Source organism: Mirounga leonina, unplaced genomic scaffold (assembly GCF_011800145.1).
Source record: "Mirounga leonina isolate KUSES-001 unplaced genomic scaffold, KU_Mleo_1.0 Mir_170, whole genome shotgun sequence".
NCBI lineage: Eukaryota > Metazoa > Chordata > Mammalia > Carnivora > Phocidae > Mirounga > Mirounga leonina.
Genome location: NW_023270433.1, coordinates 13,268,139 through 13,295,663, shown reverse-complemented (window position 1 = coordinate 13,295,663; position 27,525 = coordinate 13,268,139). Strand labels below are relative to the sequence as shown.

Sequence of the window (27,525 nt, the reverse complement as noted above, 5' to 3'; positions counted from 1 at the left end):
AGCCCATGCTGTGCTACGGCAGTGACCCTTTACCCACAAGAGAATTAAAGGTCTACAGAGATTAATTATTTTTAAAATTAGAGCCAAACCAGTCAAGTTTTCAACAAACAGAAGCATTTAACTAGGTTTCAAAAGGAAAAAGTACTATTTAAAAATCAAATCCCATTTTAGCTGTACAAAATGTACATAGCTAGAGGCACAGACACCACAGCAGCACACATAATAAAGGAAGATTTGTGTTGTTCTTCCCTACCTGGCAATGCCCTGTGCAAGCGAAAGGCAACTACCTGTTCTCGGCGGGCCGTGAGCCTGTAGTAATCTGTTGCAAAGGTTGTGCGTGATTGGCCCTTGGGAGCTTCCTGTGTTGTGATTTAAAGCGCGGAGGGTGGGGCCTGCCTACAGCGCTTGCTCGTGATTGGACGAGCTGGGCTGCCGCTCACTCTGCCAGGAATGTGGTTTGAAGCTCAGGGAAGTTACTGAGGCTCGGAGGCGCTTACAAAAATGTGGCTGTCAGAGAGGGAAGTGCATGTGAATTTGAAACCAGCTTTAGAAAGCCCTCCCGCCCACTATTTCCCTGTCTCAACGGCTCAGTTTTAACAGGACAAATTTTAAGTTAAGGTATGATGATTTTCTCTCTCTTTGTGCAAAAGACTTGAAAGGAGGAGGAGTCAGAGATGTAAGTTCCTGTTTTTATAACTCGTTTGTGAGCTCCATGGTCGTGAAAATCGCAGAATGTACTTTTGTTCCCATGTGCTTAATGCAGATCATTGGCATATTGAGCTTTTTTTTTTTGGTCCTGCGTGTAAGGAGATTTCAGTGGAATTTTTAATGGTGAATTTTAAAGGTTTAATGATAGAGATATGAAGGCAGCTTTTTTTTTTTAATTCGTTCGTGAGCCGTAAAAATCCTAAATTTACTTAGAATTTAAGCTGTTATCTGCAGTTACCTTCCCAGAAAGATTTCAGATGGGTATTTGGGGAGGGCAGAGAAGGAAGAATTTTGAAAACCCGATCAAGTTTTACAATAGTAAAACAAAAACGTTCTGAACAGGCTGCCATTCACTTGTTCCTTAAAAATGAAGGGACTTTTCTTTCTTGTCTTTGGAGGCAGCAGAACATCTAAAATATTCTTTTATAATAAAATGAGTATTAGACTTGAGAGCTTGGAGTTGGTTCTGACTGTGATGGAGTTGTTTCTCCTGATAACTCTCTCTTGGTTTATTGTTCTGTTCCTCTGATCTTGTGGGGGCAAGCTTGAGCCATGAGGGTGTGAGTGAGAGGGAATTATTTTAATGTCTCCACAGGAACAGTTGCCTCTGAGGAGACCTGGGCAGGTCATTGGTAGATCTGGGATTCATTTTCCTCACATGTAAAAGGAAGGGTTAAACTAGACTGTTGGTTCTCAGGTTTTTTCCCCTGAGCACACCTGAAAATATAATCTAGTCTTTTCAGTTTACAGTAGCTCCCAAATGCATGGCTGTCAGGGTGTGAGTGGGTATGTGAGTATGGGAAAGCTCTGCTTTCTACCAGGGGCGTATGTCCTAATAGAGGAGGAGTGTGCCTCCAGAGGGCCCTCCATCTTGAGAATCACTGGGCTGAATGGTTTTGGAGGTTTCTCTCAGCCCCCAGTTTATCAAACTGAAAAATAAAATGTTTCTTTGTACAAGGAACTGAAAATAAACCTCAATTCCAAGTATTTCTTCCATGTCCATTTTTCCCTAAGAAACCTTTTTTTAAACTACGTGCTTTTTTGATTAAAAAGGTGACTATTACAAAAATTTTTAGATATTAAACATACTCATAAAAAAGAAAAAAACCTCCAGTAATCCTTCTACCCAGATATAATTTCTTTTAAAAAAAAATTTTTTTTAAAGATTTTATTTATTTATGTGACAGAGAGAAAGCACAAGCAGGGGGAGCGGCAGGCAGAGGGAGAGGGAGAAGTGGGCTCCATCCCAGGACCCTGGGATCATAGCCTGAGCCGAAGGCAGACGTTTAACCCACTGAGCCACCCAGGCACCCCCCAGATAAAATTCTTGTTAACATTTTGGAATATAGTCATTTTCTATGGATATGTGTATATATAATTAACTTTTTTGAGACCTTGTTAGAAGACACATGCAGTGCCAGGAACACTGAACTTGGCTACATTACCTCGTAGGTGTGCCCTTGGAAAAATCATTTAAATTTAACCTCCTTGATTTTCAGTTTTCAGATCTAGGAAATGGAGATGATTTCCAGATCAAGTTACCACAAGATTTCAATGAAAACTACCTGTGTGAAAACAACACAGGGCCTGACACAGACTCAAATTGTTACATTTTATTTTCCATTCTTCCTTTAGAAATGTTAAGCATTATTATTTTTTTTTTTTTAAAGATCTTTTAATCTATTTTTTGACAGAGAAAGAGACAGCGAGAGAGGGAACACAAGCAGGGGGAGTGGGAGAGGGAGAAGCAGGCTTCCTGCTGAGCAGGGAGCCCGATGTGGGGCTCCATCCCAAGACCCTGGGACCATGACCTGAACCGAAGGCAGATGCTTAACTGACTGAGCCACCCAGGCGCCCCGCATTATTATTATTTTTAAAAGAGTTTAAAGGACTCAGGATTTTGTTGATTTCTTTTTCTTTTCAAATCAGTGCCATATGAAGGCTCAGAAAAGAGGTAAAGAACAACAACTTGACATTATGAACAAGCAGTACAAACAACTTGAAAGCCGTTTGGATGAGATACTTTCTAGAATTGCCAAAGAAACTGAAGAGATTAAGGACCTTGAACAACAGCTTACTGAAGGTGAGAATTTAAGTATGATTTAAGGTAAATCAGTATTTAAATTTGAACATTTAAGATATTTCAGTATTAACAAAAGACAGCTGACACCCTGTCCGGCATTAATCCAGATATTAGCTGAATATGCCTCAGCTGTTCATACTAGTGTTTGATAGGGAAATATTCGCAGAGGACCCAAAAATGTTCACTAGAAGTAAAACATTTTTTCAGTTTTAGTTTTGTTGCATCGATTTTCTGGTGAGTCAGGTCATTGCATTTGGTAGGCAAGAAGTCAGTACATGATCATGATAAGCTCTGGCATGTCATTGTCTTCTTCCAAAGCCTATGATCCTTTCAGGAAGGAACAAAGAGCTCATTGACACCAGGGCATTCAGTGTCTAGTTCTAAGGGGAGTGTGGAAAGAATTGGATGATCTACATTTGCAATGCAGATTTAGATTGTGACATTGCCCTGCTAGTGGAAGAGGAAGATAATAGAGGTTGTAGTGGTGAGGGCCTAGGATGGGGTAAAAAGAGCCCACTTACCGTTTTGCCGTTATCAGCTGTGTGACGAGTTATTTCTATCTCGATCACTAGTTGTTGGGAAGATTAAATGAGGTGGTGTTCATAAAGTGCCTGGCACATAGTAGGTATGCAATATATGGTTTGGGCTTTTTTGTAAGTCTTCAAGTTACATGTTTATGCTGCCAGTTTTGGATTAGTCTTGTATGTTGAATGGTTTTATTTTGTGTATGTAGCAGCAAGGACTCAACAGTTTTATTGAACATTTTTCATTATTTTATTTGGAAATTTATTTGGAAAAGTTTATTTTCATTATTTTATTTTAAACTTCTTCCAGCCCGAATTGAGCATTTTATAAGCAGTGCCCACTGAATAAACTGTTTTTATTGTATAGCTAGTTAGTACTACTGTACTATGGATAATAGAGGGAAAAACAATCATTATATCTTGAAAAAGAAAAACAAGATGGTACAAATCATTGAAAGCTTGGAATTTCTTTCTTAGCCAGTAACAAATAACTGAAGAGACTAAATGCAGTAATTCTATATCTTGAAAGCATTTTCTCACATACGTCATCACCTTGCCTTTTTCCATTTTGCATAGGACAAATAGCAGCAAACGAAGCACTGAAGAAGGATTTAGAAAGTGTCATCAGTGGGTTGCAAGAATACCTGGAGACTGTCAAAGGCCAGGCCGCTCAGGCCCGCAATGAGTGCAGAAAGCTGCAGGATGAGAAAGAGACATTGCTGCAGAGATTGAGTGAGGTCGAGCAGGAGAGGGACCAACTGGAGATCGTGGCCATAGATGCAGAAAATATGAGGAAGGTATGATTTATTTCTTCTTGCCTGTTTCCTCAGCCTCAGAAGTAGGTGATGTCCAAATTAAGTTAGCTAAGGAAGTTAGCAACCCTGTAATTTGAAGTGACAAAAAGTATTAATGGCTACTTAATGGGGTTTTTCCCTTTAGTAGTGAAACACTTGGAATCATTATTTTTCTTTTACTAAGAAAAGGAAGATTATTCCAGCTGCGTTTTTATCCCTGAAAGGTGTTGTTATCAAAGAACGCTAAAAAATAGGAAATTGTAGCTATTACAGTTGGTTATTAAGTGTTCGTATTTTGTTATTTGTGCAGCGAAATTAAGCTCAACATAATTTTCTTATTCTTGTTGTTATTCATAATTTTAACTTTGTTTTACAAAACAAGACACAGTGTTCTAAATTATACCCTTCCATACCTGGTTTGTTGCCATTCATTTGGAGATTTCACTTGATCTCTTTTAGTTGTTTGGCAAACTCTATCATGCATGAGAACCCAGATTCCCAAATTTCATCCCCAGTAGGACTTACTCTGGAAGTTTGAATTCATACATTTAATATTATGAAAATTCTCAGGTAGATAAAAATGACAAAAATTATATTTAACACCATGTACTCTGAACTCAGCTTAAGAAATAAAACATTGCAGATATATTTGAAACTCTCTGCGTACCTCCATACAGAGATAACAGAATCTCATTGAATATACTTAATTCCCTGCATCTCTTTTATTATATATGTGGCTATCCATAAGCAATATGTAGCATTGTTTTGCATAATTTTAAGATTTGTATAAAATATAATCATTGTGTGCATATTCTTTGACCACTTTTTTTCTTCCAATTTCTGTTTTGGGGAATTACACACATTGATACATATAGCTGTAGTTTGCTTATTTTTATTAGTGTATACAGCATTCCATTATAGGTACTGCCACAAATTTATTGCTTATTCATTCTCCTCTTGGAGGACATTTAGGTGGTTTCTGGTCTTTTGCTATTACAATGTTGAGTGTAACATCCTTGCACACATCTTGAGCATAGGGACTATATTCAAGATTGGAACATAAGTCAGAGGGTATGTGCCCCCCCCTCAACTTCACTAGACATTGTCCAGTTACCATCCATTGGGATTCAGTCGGTTTCTACTCCAACCAGCAATGTGAGCACCACCATCTCTGCCAACACCTTAGTGTTATCTGACTTTTATTTTGAAATAATTTTAAATTTACAGGAGAGTTGCGAGAATAACACAAATAACGCTGTGCCATGCATTCAGAGTCATCAGTTAATATTTTGCTACATTTGTTTTCTCTTTCATATATAATTTTTACATGTTTTTATATAAATTTTTTTCTAACCATTTGAGAATTAGTTGTGGACATCACCCTCCTTAGCTCCTAAATATTTCATCATGTGTTTCCTAGGAATAGGGACATTTTCTAACAGAGTATCTAACACAGAATGATTATCACATTCAGGAAATTTAACATTTTGTCAGTCTTAGTGTTTGCCATTCTGCTGAGTTTGAAATGGTATCTTTTTATTATGAAAATTTTACATTTATAAGGAACGTTAAAAGAATAGTTCAGTGAGTATCTGTGTGTTCTCCTAGATTCAAAAAATATTTTGCTGTATTTGGTTTTTTTTCCCTTGAGTTATTTGAAAGTTGCAAACATCAAGACGTCATCCCTTAAGTACACATCTCTTAAAAATTAGGACATTTTCCTACATCACTACAATGCCATTATTATACCTAGAAAAATTAATAATTCCCTAATGCCATCTAATATCTGAACCATATTCAAGTTTTCCCAGTTGTGCCAAGAATGTCTTTTGTAGCTGTGCATGTAGATGTGTGTGTAGAAACCAGGCTAATGGTCCTGTAGAGTGTCCCACATTCTGAATTTGTCTATTGTTTTCTCATGATTTGTTTAACTTGTTCCTCTGTGCCCCGTGTAACTCATATCTTGTTATAACTGCATTTTCCCTTGATTACTGAAGAGATTGGGCACCTTCCCTTTGTTTATTTGCTATTCAGGCTTCCTCTTCAGTGAATTCCCTATTCATATTTTGTGTCCATTTTTCTATTGGATTGTCTGTCTTTTTCTTAATGATTTGTAGGAATTCTTTATATATTCTGGGCCTTTGTTGGTTATAAGTGGAATTTGCATCTTGCACAAGCAGCCCCAATAATTCAGATGCCAAGTGGTTTTTGGACCACCCCTGAGAAATCCTTCTATAGAAGTTCTCGTCACAAGACCCTCCTCTTTAATTTAGAATAGTTCAATCTCATTTTTCAAGATCCCAAATAAATAGGTAAAACCTGAAATAATCATAAAAAACAGATGGACTAAAGTGAATCAGAACTATGGTATGCTAATCAATATGTACTTATATTCTTGTCAGCACTCATTCAAGTTACTGTATCATCCTTAATTAGAGAGTGCTAATCCCATTTTGTTCTAATAAATGAACAAGCTGTGGTTTAATAGAAAGGGTGTGCGTTTTGGAGTCAGAGATCTGCGTTCATATCCTATCTTTTTTAAGCTACACAGCCCTGTGCAATTTACTTAGATATTCATTCTCTAGTTCGTCTTCTGTAAAATGGGGATAATACTGTGCCTTACACAGTTGCTGTGAAGATATGATGAAAGAATCAATGTGAAAACATTTATTCCAGTGTCTGATGGAAAATAGGCCTTTTCTTCTTACGTATTCAGACACATTTGAAGTATCACACAGCTGATTACTTTGGAAAACATGTTGGTAGCTTACTGCTTTTTCTGATTACATTTAGTCAGGATTTTGTTTTCCAACCTGGATACGCACAGCCTGCAGCTTCATTGTATTGCTAATGAAAACTTTCCGTGCCAGGCCAGCATTAGCTGGCCATTTGGTTCACAGTGCTCCAGTTACTTATAGTGACTTGCAGATGCTTATGCAGAACAGGGAGGGTTCCATAAACATACCGAATCCTTATAGGAGCTTGCAGAACTAGAGAGTGCCCTCCAGGAGCAGCATGAGGTGAATGTGTCCCTGCAGCAGACCCAGGGAGATCTCAGTGCCTATGAGGCTGAGCTAGAGGCTCAGCTGAAAATACGGGATGCTGAAGCCAGCCAGCTCAAGGAGGAGTTGGAAGAACTTAGAAGGTTCAGCCAGGTAAGTAGGGGCATAAAGCCATCTAGAATCCGATTAACATATCAGCCTTTCTTTAATTTAATGTAAGATGAAACAGTTTTTAATATAATGTATATGGAATGATGGGAAGAGTACATTTTTCGAGTCAGAGGTTCTGAGTTCATATACTACCCCTGTGAGCCCCTGTGTGAGCATGCAAATCACTTCATAGCTCTTGAGCCTCTGAAAAATGCCTCCTTGTCTATAAAATGGGTTATCGTGAGGATAAGGGAGACATTGGGCATGAAAGCACCTAGCAGTTGGTGTTCAATAAATTCTAGTTTTTCTTTCTCAAAACAAGGTTAAGAGACCTCTTTTAAGTTAGTGTTATATTTTATTTTGCTATTTTCTGTTTGGTTGGATGAAGTATCCACTCGTTGAAATTGTACTGGCAAATTAGAGAAATAATTATTCATCCAAAGCCACTTACCAACTGGCCATTGAGGGCGGGTGCTGTGGGTGCTGCAGTGAGTGGCACAGACATGGTCACTGTCCTTGTGGAGCTGACGGTCCAGCAGTGGGAGAAAGAAGGGGATAGCATTCTGTAGCAGGGGGAGGGGTGGTTAGGGAAGACTGCCGTAGAGAAATGTCTCAGCCGAGACTCAAAGGATGAGTTGGATTTTGGTGTGCAGAAGGAGCGGGGGTGAAAAGGGTAGGGATAAGGAATGAGTGTTCTAGGCTGATGCAAGGAGAGGGAGCGTAGTGCATTTGAAGTGCAGAAAGTATGCCTCTTGGATGCTAGGAGCAAGAAGAGTAGGGAAGAGGGAGAGACAGAGACAGAGAGGCAGACAGGGGCCAGTTACTGCATATTCTTTATCAAATTAAAAATGTAATTTTGTTTAGCTATTATTCATACAGGCTGCATCTTTCTCCAGGAAGCCCCCTGTGACCTTCCTCCTGTGGCTGCTGGAAATCTGGGTTCAGGATCCTACTTTAGTTTTCCTGTAGCCTGTGCTCAGTCAAAGCATTTTAGATTTTTAGATCCAAAATTTTTAGATCAGCTTAGATTGTCCATCTCTCCTGCTAGAGTCGGAGCACAGTGACTCCCCAGATTGTATATGCCTGTTTCTGTCCTCTCAGTCCCTGGCACATAAAAGGGGTCAAGATGCACTTATTGGATGAAAGTGAAATAGAATAAAATAGTTTGAATCCCAGGAATGTATGTAAAATAGCATTCATGTGATTAGAAAAGGAAATAAAAATAGGTCATGCTTATTGTAGTAATTATGGTAATTTGTATCCCTTATCAGATACCAAATGACCACCTGACAATTGTCAGGGTTATATTTTTCAAGAGTATCAAGTTTTACAAAACCATAGTTGATAAGATCAGAGTACAAAAAAATGGGAAGTTGGGGGGAAACAATTAAAATAACAGTAAATACAGATTTCTAAATAATAATAAATTCTAGATGCCATCTGATTTCAAATAAATTCTCTTAAGTTTTCAAGCCAGCCTTTACTAGCTTGAAATCTATTGTCCTTTGTATTTCCATTGTCCTTTTTTTTTTCTCATAAGTCTTGACAAAAATATTATAACAGCCTAGCCTTTTCACAGATTTACTCGATATTAAGAGGGATATTCCCCTTCTTGGGAGGAGCACTACCAGAATTGGCCTTCAAGCCATATATTGAGAGTATGGAGCATAACAGATCTCTCTGATCTACAGATCTCTAATCGGTATACATTAGCTGTATGAAATCGCTTGTGAAGCTTATTAAATGCAAATTCCTGTCCCCCCCCTGCCCCCGATGCTTCTGGCCCATTGAGGCTGAGATGTAATCTGGGCATCTGCATTATTAACAAGCACACCAAGTGATTTTGATATAGGTATTTGAGGACCACAGTTTGAGAAATACTAGTCTAAGGGAAGGAAGAGCAGTAACTGTTGAATCACTCATAGAACTCTTGAAGGTAGGTACTTGGGCCCACCCCTGAGGTTCTATTTGGTATATCTGAGCTGAGCTGATTCTGATGTCTACTCTTTCTTAAGTATTAATGGTTGAAGGAGGCATGTGAAAAAGGTTAACTTGGGCTTTGAAATTTGAACATATAAACATAAAACCGAGTTATTATAAAACCATAGCTATCAAGGGATTGTGTGTGTATATAAATGTATTTATGCCTTTGTAGATTAAAAAAAGTGTTGCTATTTATGTTTTCATATTGTTGCTTCGCATGGCAATAGTTAGAACAATCGGCCCTTCAAGAGGAACTTGAGAAGGAAAAGCAAGCCCTCAAGAATGCGGTCAGAAAAGCCCAGCTCTCAGAAGGAAAGGACCAAGAAAATAGTGAGCTCCGCACACAGCTCAGACAGCTGCAGGTAGAGACATGTCTGTTCAGGATATATTCTTACGTAGGACACCCTCAGTGTCTTCAGTCAGACACTTAACCTGCTCCAACCTGTAGTAAGCAACTTGAATTATTAGAAAAGAAAGATTCTGGATGGGATGGTACCATAGCCTCTGTTCCCTTGTGAGCCCATCTCCGTAAGATTATTAACACACACATCCTTTGTGTTGTTCTGGTGGTGTGAAGAGGTGGAGCCAGGGTCGGGAGTACACAGCAAGGACTGTGTAAACTCACAGGTGAAAGCAATACCTGACATTTCTCCGAGAAGCGGATTTGTCACCATACTGAGCTAAAAGGATCAGATTGATGCATTCTTCTTCCACTGAAATATCTTTGTAATTATCCAGGAATTTAACTAGAGTGGGTTGCAGAACTTCTTAACTGTAAACAATTTTCACAATCCCCTCCTCAGAAAGGATGCTATTAAAAATGCAGTCATGGGGCGCCTGTGGGGCTTAGTCAGTTGAGCGTCCAACTCTTGGTTTCGGCTCAGGTCATGATCTCGGGGTCATGGGATTGAGCCCTGGGGTTATGGGATCAAGCCTCATGTCATGTCGGGCTCCCCGCTTAGTGGAAAGTCTGCCTCGCCTCTCCCTCTGCCCCCTCCTCTGCTTGTGCGTGCGTGCACGTGCATGCGCTCTCTCTCTCTCTCTCAAATAAAATAACTAAGTCTTAAAAAAAAAAAAAATGCAGTCATTTTACATCGGGGGGTTTGCTTTGGCAGAGTATTTTTACTGCCACTGTCACAATAATCTGCCTAACAAACTGCCAGAGAAGCAGGTGGACAGGATTTTCCAGATAATTAAACTCTCAGGGAGCACAGATGTCTGAACAAACAGGTACCTGGATCAACACTCAGGTCTCAGTCTGTGAGGCCAAGGGCCACTTGGCTGACTGAGGTGGCATGTGTTACACTTCACCAGAAATAAAGGGGCAGAGTGGCCGTGGTTTTAGGGAAGGCGTCCATGCGGGGGGTTGTAGTAAGACTAATAAGCTCACCCACATTCTCTCTCTTCTTCCAATGCCTTGAATATTTTTTCCTCAAAGTTTAAGGAAATGTAATAACCTAGAATTTAATTTTTGATGCTATTAGCTTAATTTCTGAAGCAAGTATCATAAAAGACGTACAGATTTTCCATTCTTGTTTGACTTGTGTGTCAGGTGTTCAATAGATTGCTATTTTTTACTTGTACTATGGAAATTTTCAAATAATCACAAAAACAGAAGAGTCTTAGGTCCTTTTGTTTACCCTGCTTAAACAGTCAGCCTTCTGCCATTCTAGGTTCAGTCCATGTGTTTGTTTTGCTGGAATACTTCAAAAGAAAATCTCATACATCTTTATTTCACCCATAAATACTTCAGTATACATCTCTTAAAGAAAGAGACTAAAATGTCTTCTTCTGGGGCCTTCTCCTCCAAGTTAGAAACTGAAGTCAGCTTTCCAGAATGCTTAGCCCATGCTCTGAGACTACCTTCTTATTGGGACTAGGTCCTTGGCCTAATGACCTCCTGATACAGAGTTCAGGTTAAACTCACTCTGCATTTGTCTTTGTCAGAAAATCATTTAGCTGTAATGAACCAAAACCTCCTAACACGAGCTCCAGAAGGGAGCCAGAGCTGCTGTGCCCGTCAGTCTTTCAGGAGCTACAGGGCTCTCTCATTTCTCCTCCTCTGTCTCTGTGGGCGTTGTATTTGCCCACCGTGGACTCCAGCCCTGAGCTGACATATCTTTACAAGGCCTGCTCTTATGGACTTGATGTCCTGGATCTTGGTCCAAACTTTGGAGAGAGTGAGAACTTGTTTTCTGGCTAGTCAGCGGATTGTCTGGCCTTGGGTCAGGTCACCTGTGGCCAGGCTTAGACAGTGGTACAAATCTGGGCACCTCGGGGCAGTGGGCAGGACAGGTTACAGATAACAGGCAGTTAACATGTTCATTGCAAGTCTGAATTCTCCATTTTAGTTAAGAGTATTTCACTGAGTTTGAAGGTTGAATTAATCACTCAGGTGGAATATAGGTATTCAGGTGAATACAGTCAGCACCTTAGGATGCAGAACCATTTTTCTTTACAATTTAAGGTGATTTTAGCAGTTTCTTTTTACTTGAAAGAGGCATTGTCTGAATTTAATTCTTGGGATATTGTGTTTGTTAAGAATAAAAATATGCTGGCATGTAACAGATACTCCCACAGAGAATTATAAGCTATTAGAGAAGTTTCAGTATTAGAGGTTTCATTTTTAGTTGCTTGACAGACAGAGTCTCATGGCAAAGTGTTTTTTGGTTTTGTTTTTTTTAACTTTGAATTATGGACATTTCAAACACATAACAAGAGTAGAATACGGAAATTAATCCTCATGTCTTCACCAGTTATTAGTGCGTGGCCAGCCTTACCTCATCTGTCATGCCTGCCATAACACACCCCTCACACCTGTTCACACACTGAATTATTGTGAAATAAATAAAAATCTTGGGGCGCCTGAATGGCTCGGGTCATGATCCTGGGGTCCTGGGATTGAGCCCTGCTTTGCATCGGGCTCCCTGCCCAGCAGGGAGTCTGTTTCTCCTTCTCCCTCTGCCCCTCCCCCCACTCATGCTCGCTCTCTCTCTCTCATAAATAAATAAAATCTGAAAATCTTATTTTATCTGTAAATACTATACAAAGGCTTTTTTAAAAAGCATGAATAGATACCACTTTATATCTTAAAATTATGGTAATTCCCTAATACCAAATGCCATATCATATGCAAATTTTCAAGTTATTTCATACAGTTTGGTTTTGTTTCATTTCAGAGAGAGAGAGAGAGAGAGGTGGTGGGGGAGAGGGAGAGAGAGAATCTTAAGCAGGTTCCACACTCAGTGTGGAGTCCAGTGCGGGACCCAATCCCATGACCCATACCTCTCACAGTTTTGACAAGTGTTGGTTGGAATTAGGATCCAAATAAAGTGCACCCATTGCATTTTGTTGACTTGATTCTTAAGTCTGTTCTAATCTATAGGCTTCTTCCTTCTTTCCCCCTTTGTAGTATTTTAGAGAAAACCAGGTCTTTGTCCTGTATAGTTTCCTGTATTCTAGATTTTGCTGGTTGCATCTTTTCTGGTATTGATTAATATGTTCTTATGTTGCATATGGAGGCTTATTTAGATTCAAGTTAGTTACTTCTCAGCAAGAAGACGTTCACAGGTAGTGTTCACAGGTACTTATTTTTGTATCACATCAGGAAATACTGTAATGCCTGGTTCTGTCTTTTGTGACTTTAGATTGATCAGTAGATTCAGATATTTGTCAGCCCAAATAGAAAGCATTTTTTTTTATTGTATTTATTTATTTATTTATTTTATTTGTCAGAGAGAGCGAGCACAAGCAGGGGGAGCGGCAGGCAGAGGGAGAAGGAAGCAGAGGGAGAAGCAGACTCCCCGCGGAGCAGGGAGCCCGATGTGGGATTCAATCCCAGGACCCTAGGATCATGACCTGAGCCGAAGGCAGACGCTAGAAAGCATTTTTAAAGAACTGGTAAAGGAAGTTGAATAGAACTATCATATGACAAGTACTGTAGTCTGTGTAAGGGTATGTGTGTGTATTTTAAATTTGTTTTGGTAACTTTTACCTCCCCATTTCACCACCATCCATAGGATGACAATGACCTATTAAAACAGCAACTTAAAGACTTCCAGAGTCACCTTAACCATGTGGTTGAGGGTTTGATTCGTCCAGAAGAAGTGGCAGCTCGTGTGGATGAGCTAAGGAAAAAACTGAAGTCAGGAGCTGGGGAAATGAGGTAATGAAAAATCAGGACCTCCAGGTATTGAGATTGCTGAGTTATGAAAATAAGGTGCGTATAGACTCACCTTCCCAAGTTCTGTTAATGGCTGATTTCTTTTGTAAGCGTTCCTGTGTCGTATTTTCCGTGATTGAGACACAAGATTGCTTCATTCAAACTACCTATCATTGATTTTTTTACATTTAGATCTTTCATACTTTTTGGTATTATTTAATTTAAAAAGCAGAAGTTTTAAGAGTAACTCTTTTCTTGAAAATTCCTTGCATATGGTCAGGAAGTAGAGCCATATTATCCATTTTAAATAGAAAATAAATATCAAAACCAAGGCTGATGTAAATACATGAAATGGACATTTATTCTTTGAGCAAACATCGTTAGCCTGCTAGGAGCCTGTGTTTCCAGAGTGACAGCAGTCACTGCATCAAACAGTGACTTGCACTTCAGGGGTGCTGAGTTGCCGAGTACGGGTCCCGTCCAGGCAGCTCTCTCTGCTCCCGCACGGCTACCAGCATGTTTGCGCCGCATCCGGCCCGAGACCTGAACGGTCACCTTTATGCCATCTTCTCTCCCCCTCACCAGAATCCATACTTCTTCGGATGTCTTAGGGAAAAGTCTTGCTGATTTGCAGAAACAATTCAGTGAAATCCTTGCACGCTCCCAGTGGGAGAGAGAGGAAGCACAAGTGAGAGAGAGAAAGCTCCAGGAAGAAATGGCCCTGCAGCAAGAGAAACTGGCGAGTGGACAAGCAGAGTTCAGGCACGCCTGCGAGAGGGCCCTGGAAGCGCGGGTAAGGAAAGGGCGAGAGGCAGCTGCGGGGCGTGTTTGGCCAGTACTCCTGTTTTTCAACAAATTGCAGTGCTTCCTTCTCATGTAAATACAGACACGTACTGTTCTTTTCACTCTTCACGAGTCAGACTGCCTGTGACTGAAATTCAACCCTGAATATGGTTACTGATGTCAGTCAGGCTTCTTTGGGGGCTCTGTTTTCCTTGTTTTGGAAGCAGGTGGGCATGCAGGTAAACAATACTATATTGCTGGGGTGTAGTGTCGTGCCAGGATCTGATTTTTTGGATGCAGTTCTTTTAATGATGACGCAAACATGAAAATCCTGGATTTTAGATCCTAGAGAACATTCAAGATAAAACCATGCCCTGTAACTCATTAGTACCAAATTTCATTACCTTCTTTAGTAAAATGAAATGTGATTCCCTAAAAAGTTTTTATTTTGCCTAAAAATCCTCTTCGAAACTTGATTTCCTCACAGATTAGTTTTGATAAGAGGCAGCACGAAGCGAGAATCCAGCAGTTGGAGAATGAAATTCACTATTTGCAAGAAAATCTAAAAAGTATGGAGGAAATCCAAGGCCTTACAGATCTCCAACTTCAGGAAGCTGATGAAGAGAAGGAGAGAATTCTGGCCCAACTCCGGGAGTTAGAGAAAAAGGTGGGGAGGACTCGGAAAGCGTGACACCTGTGTCCTCACACCTGGGTCCTGCCCCCCGGGAGCAGGCCCTCAGGGCGGAGTCTGATCCACAGTCACCTGTGGCAGCGTCACTGGTCCAGAGGTGGACAGGACCCAGGCCGGGATGCATGTGGTCGAATCAAGGTCCCGAGACAGGTGCCGCGTAGATGAAAACGAGAGAAATGGCGTGCGAGGAGGGACCTTAGAGCTTCAGTGCTGATGGCCTCCTCAGAAACCCCTCGCCCAGTTGGACACATCCATGGGCAATTACTGTTTAACTCCTCATCTTCCTTTCTAACACGCCTGCCTCTCTCCTTGCTTCTCCATCCCACCTCAACCCGTCTCCTCCCATCGTCACATCCTCAACCTTGTGCAGCTCAGAAATTGCGCCCACCGCCTCGGAAATCCGGAGCTAAGCAGCCCGCGCTTATCATAACGCTGTCCACTGCACCCCACGCTGACACGTTTTCAACCTCACTGACAACTCCAGGGCATGAATCCCACCTTTTCTGTCTGTTAGGGTTTCCTGTCTACCTTCCTCATCATCGCCCGACCTAAATTCCATGGTCCCCTTGATACCCATTTTTGCAAATGTCCTCAAGTCCCTTGTCCTTTTCTCCTGTCTCACTTGCCCGACAGAACTGCAGCTGTATGCTTTGGGCTGATACCCATCCTGAGTATTCCTGCAGAAAAATATCACCCACCCAGGCACAGTGGTATCGTTACAATCTCTTGGTCCTCAGCCTCAGATGGGCAGCATCCCCCTTCTCTCTGGTCAGTTCACTCTCCCGTGCTCCACTGTTTGATACCTTGTCACTCCGCACATGTGCCTTCTCCCTTCTCCCAGCCTCAGTGAACGACTTGCTTCAGACTTGACCAAGTACCTTTCAGTTCCCAAGTCCTGTCATGTCCGCCCCCAAAATATATCTGGAATATAGTTCCTTTTTTCTTCTCTGATGCCACCACCCCCATCCAGCCATCATCTCCCTTCTGAACCACTGGTGTGGCCACCTGACAGATGACCCCGCTTCCCGGAGCCGCCACCACGCTCTTTCAAAAACAGGCATTGACTCCTGTTAGTCCCAACCCCCACCCCCACCCCCGGCCACTTCCCCTGTCCAGGAACTTCTGTTGTTTTTATGAAAAAGACCTAAATTCTTAAGCCAATGAGGCCTGGCATGATTTGCCTCCCTCCTGTTCTCACCAGGCTCCTTCTTTCAGTTCCTCAAAAATGCCAAGATCTCCTGGCTTTCCCACATGCCATTTCCTCTCCTGGACCATGTTCCTCCATCCTTCTCTCTGACTGCCCCCTCCCCACCAATCTCCATCTCTCCTGCTGTTCTCTCAAATAGTACCCTGTTCTGTCCCTTGATAGCTACTAACCACCATTTTGAGTATGTGTTTGTCTGAGTGTTTGTTTATTATCTGTCTCTCATAAGCTCCTTGAAGGCAATAGCCCAGTCTGCTTTATTTACCACCATATCCCAGTGCCTGACTCAGCAGTCACAAGGGGCTGGTCCATCACTTGGTGATGGTGCCAGGAAATGGTTTTCCAATGAATGAATGAATCTGTGATCGCAAAGGTTCTTGACTAAGAAGACTGATTTCATTCTAAGTTTACCATACAATTTTGAGTTCATTTTATTTATTCATTCACTCAGTGAATATTTATGGAGCACCTACTTTGTACCAGGTATTCTAGATACGGGCTGGGTAGCAGTGAACAGAGTCCCTGCCCTCATGGAGCTTGTGTCTTAATTAATTGCTGCCAAGTGATTCATCTGTTCAATTAATGTTTCTTTTATTTTAGAAGAAACTTGAAGATGCCAAGTCTCAGGAACAATTTCTTGGTTTAGATAGAGAATTGAAGAAACTAAAGAAAGCCGTGGTCGCCTCTGATAAGCTAGCCACGGCTGAGCTCACCGTTGCCAAAGACCAGCTCAAGTCCCTTCATGGAACTGTGATGAAAATTAACCAGGAGCGAGCAGAGGTGAGTCCACCTGTCTAGAACAAGCTTCCACCGGCCCTGCTGCCCCAAAACATAGCCACTTGTTTATTGCTTTTATTATTATTTTGTTATAGACTTTGGTTGTCTTAGAAACCACTGTAAAGTTGCTGTCTCCCTTCAGACCTAAGGATTGTATTTCTCCTGTCACAGCCCTGCCGTGGGTCCTGCCCCCTCCTGAGCCCTGACAGGAACCATCAAATGAAACATACTGTCCCCACCTCAAAGTGTAGCGCTTTGCATAGGGAGATGGCTGTGCATACACACCTGAACCAGGGTTTTAAAGGCTGGCCATCTCATCCTTCCAAACCCCAGACTTTTCATCTTGTGCAGTCAGATAACACGTGACCTCTCGGGCTGTTCTGCCTTCTGACTGAAATGCTGTCTGTAACGGTTTGAAAGGGGGTAGATGCTCATGAGATTAAGACAATAGATCATAGGAGAGACCATCTAATGATGAGAGTGCAGAGAGACACTAGTCGTGGAAGACCGGAGAATAGTGAAGAAAAAGTTAGCTCTGGTTCTTTCTGATGTAGCCCCCTGCCCACCTGGCCCCATGCAGGGGTGGAGCCAGGCGGCCAAGTGATGGGAACAGCACGGGACAGGGTGGGACCTGGCGCCGCACACGCACACACGCACTCACGCACGAGAGGCTGGCGATCGGACGAACACAGAGGAGTCTGAGAGGAAGAGAGAAATGAAGGAGACAGCGAATGATGGCAGTGCTGCCTCTCCCCTACCTCTGTCCCAGTAGGAGCTGCAGGAGACGCAGAGGTTCAGCAGAAAGGCAGCACAAGCGGCCAGGGATCTGACCCGAGCAGAAGCGGAGATTGAACTCCTGCAGAACCTTCTCAGAGATAAAGAGGAGCAGGTCAGTGCTGGGGTCTCCCCCTTATTGGGCCTGTATCAGTTGCTCAAAGACAAAAGTAGTGGAAGTGGCCACTCAGAGAATTTGGAAGTGTAATCAGTGGTTCGTCAGCACTTGGTCCCCTACTGCGTGCTGGGCGGAGTGCGATTTCAGTACAAGGAGTGACACAGCATCCTCGTGAGTAAAGCATGGGTAAAAGTTCTAGAAGTACTAAATCAAGCTGCAAGGATAAGTGCACCTGGGAAAGAGTATTCGTGGGCAACTTTGTGTATGTGATTTTTTAATAGTTTCAAAATGAGATGGTGAAAGTAGATGTTGACACTGGAGGAGTGAACTCACAGGTGCTGGAGATGGAGAAACTAAATGAGACAATGGAGAGACAAAGGACAGAGATCGCAAGGCTGCGGAATTTACTGGACCTCACCGGGGCTGGTAAAGTATTGGGCTTTGATTTGGGTAGTAGTTTTAAAAACAGTTGTTCTAAAATCAAATCATGTGAAAAAAAGATCATCCTGTTTGTTTTTCACCGTAGCAAATTTATTTAACTGTGATAGATCAATTCCATGCTTGATTTACAGAGCTGTGATAATTAGCTTAATGAATAAAAACAAAGAATTTAAAAAACATTTTATGTAAGTGAAGTATTAAGGAACTTGATTACAATGAGACAAGAGATTTTTGAATTTTCAAAAGGAATAATGTTTACAAATCTGTTCTCTTTCCCTGGCTTACTTTATAAATGAACAACAGAGGGGTATGTTTATCCTCTTTAAGTGTTAGCAAAAACTTGTTACCACGGGACAGGCTGAAAAGTCAGCTTTGAGGAGCTGATCAAAGTCATTGGCTGCCGTGGCATCACTTGGGTACGTTGAGAGAGGAGGGAAGTAGAGGATTTCATGCCAAATTTCACAGAATGGCTTTCTTTTGCAGATGTTAACAAAGGAAGCTTTGAAAATGTTTTGGAAGAAATTGCTGAACTTCGACGTGAAGTTTCTCATCAGAATGATTACATCAGCAGCATGACCGATCCTTTCAAAAGACGAGGCTATTGGTACTTTATGCCACCACCAACATCATCAAAAGTAGGAAGTCTGTGATGCTGGGAGTGTATACTGAATTTTCTTGAAGGAAATGTGACAGTGTTCTCGTCTCCCAGTTTGTGAAGAAGGTCTCAAGAACAATATGTCTAGGCTAAGCCATGCATTGAGGTTCTTAAGTGTTTGTAATATTTGAGATGAAAATAGGGCCTTCCTGGGAATATTGCCGTTGCCCGTTCACGCTCAGGTGGTATGTTTGGGTCCGTGAAAGAAGATTCTGCAAGGGGATAAGGTGACAAGCCCAGAGGGCCTGTTGGAAATGGGTAGAAAATTGTGCAGAGGCTGACAGAAAACTGGGCACCTGGATTTCATTTGATTTTAGCCAACATTTCATTCTGTGTTCATGAAATCTAGGTCAGGTGCTAGGTGGGATGGGGTGCCATGAGGAATGAATGATGTCCAAGAGCTCATGCGCTGGTCGGGAGACCCGTACACCAGTGTAATTACAACAATGGCATGCACGTGACAACAGACTTGACCTGTGTGCTCTGTTGTAGAGAAGTGTTAGGGCTTCCTCGCATGGGGAAGTTCAGGAAAGAAGGCTTCACACACAGTCATGAGGTCAGCACTTAGCCTTCAAGGGGTGGGCTTTTAGAAGGGAGGAAATATGTGGAAGGGGAGAGTTGGTTTAGCTGTGGTGAGTAGCCTTGTGGGGTTGGACGGTTGGATGGGAACAGTGAAAGGTGAGGCTGGGAAAGTAGATGGGGCTCATGCTTTTGAAAAGGGCCTCAAAATCTCTTGCACTGACTCAGGGAGGCCTTGAGGACCGCGGCTGTGTAATGTGATCAGAGCCGTAGTTTAGGAGGAGTAATTGGGCTGAGTGTGGGGGCCCGGCTTGCGGGGGGTGAACCTGGGGCAGGGGCGGGGGGGCGCTGTGTGAACTCATTCCATGAGGGACAGAAGCCAGAGCTAGAGCAGTGGAGCTGGGGGAGAGATGGCACCAAGGATGTCCAGGAGACACAATGGTCACGGCTTGGGGCTTGAAGGTGGGAAGTGAGGAGAGGACAGTACGCAGCCTGCATCTGGAGCAGCGGGGCTGGGTGATCTCCTGCTAGAATCAGCAGACAGGCAACAGTCAGGGAGAAGCGGCTGACACACGGGCATCCCAGGGCTGTGTAGACTTAACCAGAATCCAGACAGCCTTGACATCCAGGGCTGAAGGTGGAAGCTGTGTAGGTTAGATGTAACATTGTAAGGCTGAGCTGGGCGAGGGTTTGGGAAGTAGACCTATTTATGACTGGGAAGGAGGGAGGGTAGCAGAGTAGAGCTTCCCAGCCACACCAGGCTCCCAAGACAGCAGGAGACTAATATCCCATATGGCCTTGAAAATTCATTGGTTTCCCTGGCCTTCATTGGTGGGCCATCAGGGAGAAGGCAAAAGGGGAGAAGCCACCAGGAAAGATGAGCACTGGAGAAGAGAGGCCGACACTCAGCCCATTTACCTGACTTGACTGTGTAATCATGTCTCACTTCTTTCTGAAAAATGAGAATTAGAATCTATGAAAAGAAACCAGTTCTTTCTCAACTTTGCTACATCTCAGCGATTGTTCTAGACTTTGGCGTTTCTCCAACTCAGTCTTTTCATTTTTAGTAAATAGTGGGCTCATCTATCATTTATTTTAGGTTTCCAGCCACAGCTCCCAGGCCACCAAGGACTCTGGCGTCGGCCTAAAGTACACAGCCTCAACTCCTGTTAGAAAACCACGTCATGGACAGCAGGATGGAAAGGAGGACGGTGGTCCTCCACCTGTCTCGGGATACTGGGTGTATTCTCCCATCAGAAGTGGGTTACATAAATCGTTTTCAAATAGAGGTAAGTTAAATCACAGAAGGGAAGTTGCATTTCTCTTTTATTGGTTCCCTGAAATCCATAAGACACAATCCAGACTCCTTAGCTTGTTCTGCAAGGCCCTCTGTGCTGCGGCCTTGGCCAGTGACCTCTTGTCTCCCCTCCCATTACTGTCCCACAGTCAGCCATCCCAGCTGCCTAAGATACCCAAAGCATGCCATGTTCCTCTAACCTCCCTGTTTTAAACCCTTTGTTTAGAATGTCCTTCTTCCTTCCTCTCCTAAATCCATTCCTGTTGAACGTTCAACAAGACCCAGGCCCTCAAATAGCACTCCTTTATGGAGCCTTCCTCCACCCTGCCTCACCCAGGCTGACTGAGCGGCTTCGTCACCTGCGCTCCTGGAGCATGGCAGGTGCTTACCTCCTTGTGTCATGGCATTGACTAGCTCGACTAAAATGAAGTGGTTTTTTTAAAGATTTTATTTATTTTTTGACAGAGAGAGAGACAGCGAGAGAGGGAACACAAGCAGGGGGAGTGGGAGAGGGAGAAGCAGGCTTCCTGCCGAGCAGGGAGCCAGACGTGGGGCTCGATGCCAGGACCCCGGGATCATGACCCGAGCCGAAGGCAGACGCTTAACGACTGAGCCACCCAGGCGCCCGTAAAATGAAGTGTTATAGGTCCATCTTCTAAAGCTCTGAGAGAAAGAGTCAGACTTGGGAGTTAATCATAGCTCTTGTAGTAGGTAGCTGCGTGATCCTAGGCAAATTATGTAGCTCCTCTGAGACTGTTGAGTAAAGTAGGAATACCCCCTTTGGAGAGTGTGTTCGTTCAGGAGCTATTTACTGAGTGCCTGCTGCGTGCTAGGCTGTCATCAGTGAGAAATGTAGATCCTGCTGGTCAGGGAGATAAGCAGGAAGGCCAGCAGCTTGGAGAGCCGTGCGCCGTGATCGTGGTCAGTGCTGAGGGCTGTGGATCTCACTGCTCCTCTCTGCATCTCTGTTGGTCTCTTCTCTAGCCTGAAGCAGGCACCCAAGTGGTTGCTGAATAAATGAATGAAGACCAAAAAAAAAGGCAAATCAACAGATAGGTGTAAGAAAAACTCAAGTATCAGCCACTGAAAATATATGAATCCCTGTTTTGATCAGCTTTTCAAAACTGCTTTTGACCTTTTTGGCGAAATTTCATTCTCACGTCTTGGGATTTGGGTCTAAGTGCTGCCGTTCTGTATAAATTTGTTTACCTAATAAGCCATGGGGGTAAAACACTCTTCTCTTTCTTTCAAGATGCAGACAGCGGAGGAGATAGCCAGGAAGAGAGCCAGCTAGATGACCAAGAGGTCCAGCCATTTGTACCTCCCCCCGGATACATGATATACACTGTGTTTCCCGATGGTTCTCCTGTACCCCAGGGCATGGCCCTGTATGCACCCCCTCCTCCCTTGCCCAACAATAGCCAACCTCTCAACCCCGGCGCTGTTGTTTATGGCCCACCTCCTGTTGGGGCTCCCATCGTGTATGGTCCTCCACCTGCCAGCTTGTCTGTACCCCTCATCCCCGTGGGGGTGCTGCATTGCAACGTCCCAGAACACCATAACTTGGTAAGTGGAAAGACGTAAGACTCCCTGTCCACACTGCGTCCATGGGAGACTGAATAAGGGTATATAAGTAATGATTCGACCTATTTATGAACGGATTATGTCCCAAGTGTGCTTATAAGGTTGGTGTTTAGAGTGGAGTAAGCATTCTTTTATTAAAATACTCTTCCGGACAAGAGTTAGGATACCAGGCCAGTCTGCTAACTTTGTTTAACCATCTTCTAACAGAAATGCTTTCAGTCTAGAAATTAACTATTTTTGGAGAGCCTATTGTGTATTTTTCTATTGACAAGTACTGATGTGTATATGAAGGTGTATTCGCATAGTAGTTCCTGTACTTGTGCCCACATGTATCCGTGTGTGTATACTCACACACATGTATGTGCTCGTGTATTCACATATACGAGCAGCAGGGTTGTGGTGGGGATTATCTCTGGGTGGCGAGATAGGTGATTATTTTTTTCTTTTCATAATTCGTACACAGGTTTCATATTCTGTTTTTCCCACTTAACATTACAGGCATTTCCCCATGGTTTTACAAATGTTTTTAAGTAGTATTTTAATGACTTTAAGTAGTATTTTAACTCCCCTCCGCTGTGTCCAGAGGAGGGAGACACCTGTGTCTGTCTCTTCTGCTACTTGCTGACCTCTGGAGGTAGAGATGATCCCTACGAGGTGTTTGGTGAATGTGTATCAGCCGTAGTTGGGCTGATGGAAAAGTTAAAAGCTCTGTTCATCAATTTCATCTGTGGTATGTGAAAAATTGGCTTGACTTAATTTTTCTTTTCACACTGAAGTCTTAGAAGCTACCACCATTTTCACATTGTAGATAGCACTTCGAGTTAATTGCAGCTCTTGGCAGGAAAGAGAAACATCAAGTGATGTTCTCAGTACTGTGTTTTTTTCTTTGTTCAGGAGAATGAAGTTTCTAGATTAGAAGACATAATGCAGCATTTAAAATCTGGGAAACAGGAACCGTGCATGAGAGCATCTAAGCGGCAGTCGGAGAAAGAACTGGAAGAACTGCATCATAATATTGATGGTCTTCTGCAAGAGAAGAAAGACTTAGAGTATGAAGTAGAAGAATTACATAGAACCATCCAGAAACATCAACAGCGAAAGTAATTATTATTAGCCATTTTATTTTTATAATTCTGATGAATAGGATATTGGCTCATTAAGGTAACCTAAGTCAGTGTTATCCGGTAGAGCTTTCTGTGATCTTGGAAATGCTGCAGATCTGTGTTGTCCAGAACAGTGGTCACTAGCCACATGTGCCTTTGAGCCCTTGAAATGTGGCTAACAAGTGAGGAATAGTGTTGAATTTAAAGTATTAGCCACGGGGTGACTCCCAGGCTGCGCGGTGCAAGCCTGAGTTCTCTTGGCCAGTAGTCCAAATCAGCTCTTCTTGTAGGCCCTTTTGGAGAATGGCACAGCCATCCGCCCTCCCCAGTTACTCTGGCTAAAAACATGCCAGGTGTCCTCAGCTCCTCTTTCCCCACTTTCCCAAGCCTCCAGCTGGTGTCCAAGTCTTACAAGTATACACAAAGAGCTGTCAAGCTGGTCCCCTTCTTTTGTCACTGCTGCCCTGGCCTTTAATCATGTCATCCTTGGTTGTTGGACTAGCTTCCACATTAGCCTTCCCTGTCCAGCCTCTCCATTCTACCCTACACATAGCCAGGACCTGAGCGTGCCACTCCGCCGTGTGATGCGGTCCCATCACAATACACACCCGCCCTCCAGATCTGAACCCTGCCCGTCTGCCTTACCCTTCTCTCCCACACACAGTGTTTGTTCACGCCCTACCTACTTTTCTTTGGTTTCGCCAAACACCACATTTTCTCCTGCCTCCCCACCTGTGCACATACTGTCCTTGCCTAAAATGGTTTCCCTACCCCCTGCCTACTCCACCTCGTCTTTCCAGGTGAAGATCAGGGATCCCATCTCTCACACAAAACCTTTCTCATCTCAGGCTCCCGCAGTTCAGGGCTGGCAACCTTGGGCATAATACTGTTCACGCCATGTTGTAAGGAGCCCAGGACGGCAGTAGCTGGGCCTCCCTCTTTGTGCCCCGGCATCTGGCATAGGGTCCTTTAACAAATGCAGTATCTGCTGAGTGCGTCAGATGGGTAGAAGCCCATCTTCTGCAGTAGCCCATGAGTTCTTGATGGTTTCCCCAGTTTTTTGTCATGTAAGCCAGACTGGCCCAGGCACCAAAGTTGGGGGGAGATCTGTGGAGGTCACAGAGGTGAGTGAGCTATGGCCTCTGCCTTCTAGGAGCTCACACGTGACTGGCCAATAGACCTGGCAGGGACAAGCAAGGGTCACACCAGGAGAAGATGGGGACTAGATGTTTGAGGGTTTCGAAGATGAAAGATGATTATGCTATTACTTTTGTAGGTATGTGATAGGGAAGAGGTTTTTTGAGGGAGGATAGTAAGGCAATGGGATAACCACTTCTTTTCCTAGTTATAAAGGTATAATATATGATCATTTTAAAGAATTTGGATAACACAGAAATGTCCGAAGAAGACAATAAAGATCGTCTGTATGCCTTCATTTAAAGAGAAAGAATCTGTTAATATGTTGATGAATTTATTTTCATGTTTTTCTGTCATAGTTTCATTTTCAAATTTTGACACATTAGCCTTGAGTTAGTGAATCCCTCCTTGTCTTGCTTTCTGTTTGTCAAATATTGTCAATATAATTTTACTCTAGTAGAACAGGGTAAATCACAAAATTAGTCTTTGAGGCAGCTAGTGAGCTACAAGTTGAGAGATAGTTTTAAGGGAATGGATGATTATTATGGTAGTAGTTTGTTTTATTTTTTATACCACAGAAGAATAGAAATAACATTCTCTTGACAAGTGCTGACCAAAAAAAAAGAATCAAAAAAGATAAAACAACTACATCATACTTTATATATATTGTGTACTTACTGTCAATAGTATACCATGTTTGTTTTTAAGATTTATTTGTTTATTTTAAAGAGAGAGAAAGATTGTGCATGCATGTGAGAGCAAGGGGAGGGGTAGAGGATGAGGGAGAAAGAATCTCAAGCAGACTCCACGCTGAGTTCGGAGCCTGACGCAGGGCTCAATCTCACGACCCTGAGATCATGATCTGAGCCAAAATCAGGAGTCGGACATTTACTCGACCGGGCCACCCAGGTGTCCCCAACAGTATACCATGTTGAATGAAAGGGTAAATGTATCCTTGAACATAATCAAATGTAGCCGGTCTCCCACTGCTTCTCATATGAAATTAGAAAATCATCCTACATCTTCTTATCAAGCTACAAGTGTCTATATTGTCTGCATTTAAAGTGTCTTAATGTGTGTGTATATGATTTTTTTAGAGACTTCATAGATGGAAATGTTGAAAGTCTTGTGAATGAACTAGAAATAGAGAAGTCACTCGAACACCATGAAGATGTTGTTGATGAAATTGAGTGCCTCGAGAGGACCCTTCTGAAGCGGCGCGCAGAGCTCAGGGAAGCCGACCGCCTGCTGGCGGAGGCCGAAAGGGAACTTTCATGCACAAAAGAGAAAGTATGTTCTGTTGTGGTTTGGGGTGAGGCAGCTTACTGTTGGCAGCATGAAGGACTAGAAAGAAAATATGACAAGAACACAGTCATCCAAGGCAGACAGTTGGGTTTCAGGCTGCGCTCTCCTAGTTAAAGAGCTGCAAGAATTTGGGCGAGCCCCCTAAGTCTCCAGCTTTGCTCTCCTCATCTGTTATTTCAGGCCAGGAATACCAAGGCTGTTCAGTAAGGGTTAAATGAAGTAGTGTATATTTTTTTAAGATTTTATTTATTTGAGAGAGAGAGAGAGAGAGAGTGCAAGAGTGGGTGGAGGGGGGCAGAAGGAGAGGGAGAAGCAGATTACCCGCTGAGCAGGGAGCCCGATGTGGGGCTCAATCCCAGGATCCTGGAATTATGACCTGGGCCAAAGGCAGATGCTTAACTGCCTGAGCCACCAGGCACCCCTAAATGAAGTAGCATATTGAAAGCTGCTAAAGTCATTTAGTTCCTAATGCACCCCACTTCCTTATCCTGTGTGTGTCTTTTTTAAATTATTTGGGCTCTGATAGCTCTGTGTATTAAATAGGTTAGTCTTATATTTTAAAACAGCAGTGGATCTCAGAAGACTTGTTCCTAGTATTACTTTGTTCTCCAAGTGGACGTTATAAAATCAAATATTTTTCGGTCTGAGGTAGTGTTCTTGAGACTACAACACAGAAGGAAATCAAGGAGGAAAAGGAGCTACCTGTCACTGGGCCTCTACTCTGGCCACACATTGGCCGTTTTATGAATACCCCTTCATTTAACTTTCCTGGCATCCTGTAAGATAGTTGTTAGCCCGGTGACGATGCGGCATAGGGAGGCTGGTAGCTAGCCCAGGGTCACGCAGCTAAAGTTCTGCTTCACCAAGAGAATTCCAGAGTGAAGACATCCCAGACCCACATGGAGCATTTCAGGAACTACTATGTGTATGTTGTTATTTCAACACGGATGGATTTAAATGAATAGAAATCTATTACCCGGGGACTGAAAAGAAGACTTTATTAAAGAAATTCTGTGAGTGATGGCTTTAATAAATGGAAAAACATCCTGGTGTCTTTTCAGATGATCAGTTCCTTCTTCTGTCACACATTAGATGATTGTGAGAGAACATGGGTGTGAGCAGGACTAGAGAAGAATTTATCACTGGTATATAAATGAAAATTAAACTGGCGGAGATAGTAAGTGAACCAAGGCTAGTAAGCTCTTTCCCCTTCAGCCTCCCAAAATGACTCAGGGAGGCAGCTGGCTAAGGGGGAGGAGCAAGGGAGAAGGTGGTGTGTTTTGTAGAGATGCCAGATGTGTTAAAACCTCACATAGAAAGAGACCAAAAACTACTTAGAAAGGTGACTTTCTGGAGCATGTAGTGCATTTTATCTGGTGCTTTGCTGATGAAACTGACAGGAACCGGCTCTCTGACATGGAAAGAAGTGTGGTGAAATATCTAGCTGTTATGAATGGATAAAGAAGATGTGCTGTCGATATTCAATGGAATATTACTCAGCCATCAAAAAAATGAAATCTTAATCGTTTGCAACGATGTGGATGGAACTAGAGGATATTAGGCTAAGCAAAATAAGCCAGTCAGAGAAAGACAAATACGATACGATTTCACTCATATGTGGAATTTAAGAACCAAAACAGATGAACATAGGCGAAGGGAGGGAAAAATAAAACAAGACAAAATCAGAGAGGGAGACAAACCATGAGACTCTTAATCATAGGAAACAAACTG

At 42.8% G+C, this 27,525-nt stretch overlaps 1 protein-coding gene across 9 annotated transcripts in view; it reads left to right on the top strand.

The window, feature by feature from the left end:
* Window positions 1-27,525, top strand: part of CNTRL (centriolin) — an 82,884-nt gene that overhangs the window by 35,897 nt on the left and 19,462 nt on the right. For 7 of the 9 annotated variants that reach the window (XR_004681227.1, XR_004681228.1, XR_004681226.1 and 4 more), the window contains 15 exons: window positions 2,638-2,791; window positions 3,892-4,112; window positions 7,088-7,264; window positions 9,472-9,606; window positions 13,264-13,409; window positions 13,992-14,199; window positions 14,677-14,856; window positions 16,685-16,864; window positions 17,634-17,750; window positions 18,035-18,179; window positions 18,678-18,829; window positions 20,468-20,657; window positions 21,918-22,231; window positions 23,144-23,349; window positions 25,587-25,779. Coding sequence is in view for 3 of the 9 variants with exons in the window: in XM_035015917.1 (XP_034871808.1) it covers window positions 2,638-2,791; window positions 3,892-4,112; window positions 7,088-7,264; window positions 9,472-9,606; window positions 13,264-13,409; window positions 13,992-14,199; window positions 14,677-14,856; window positions 16,685-16,864; window positions 17,634-17,750; window positions 18,035-18,179; window positions 18,678-18,829; window positions 20,468-20,657; window positions 21,918-22,231; window positions 23,144-23,349; window positions 25,587-25,779 (2,718 nt within the window). In the remaining 6 variants the exon portion in view is untranslated. Of the gene's footprint in view, window positions 1-56; window positions 677-2,637; window positions 2,792-3,891; window positions 4,113-7,087; window positions 7,265-9,471; window positions 9,607-13,263; window positions 13,410-13,991; window positions 14,200-14,676; window positions 14,857-16,684; window positions 16,865-17,633; window positions 17,751-18,034; window positions 18,180-18,677; window positions 18,830-20,467; window positions 20,658-21,917; window positions 22,232-23,143; window positions 23,350-25,586; window positions 25,780-27,525 lie in introns of those variants that run through there. The other 2 variants (XR_004681229.1, XR_004681230.1) reach the window with 2 other exon arrangements.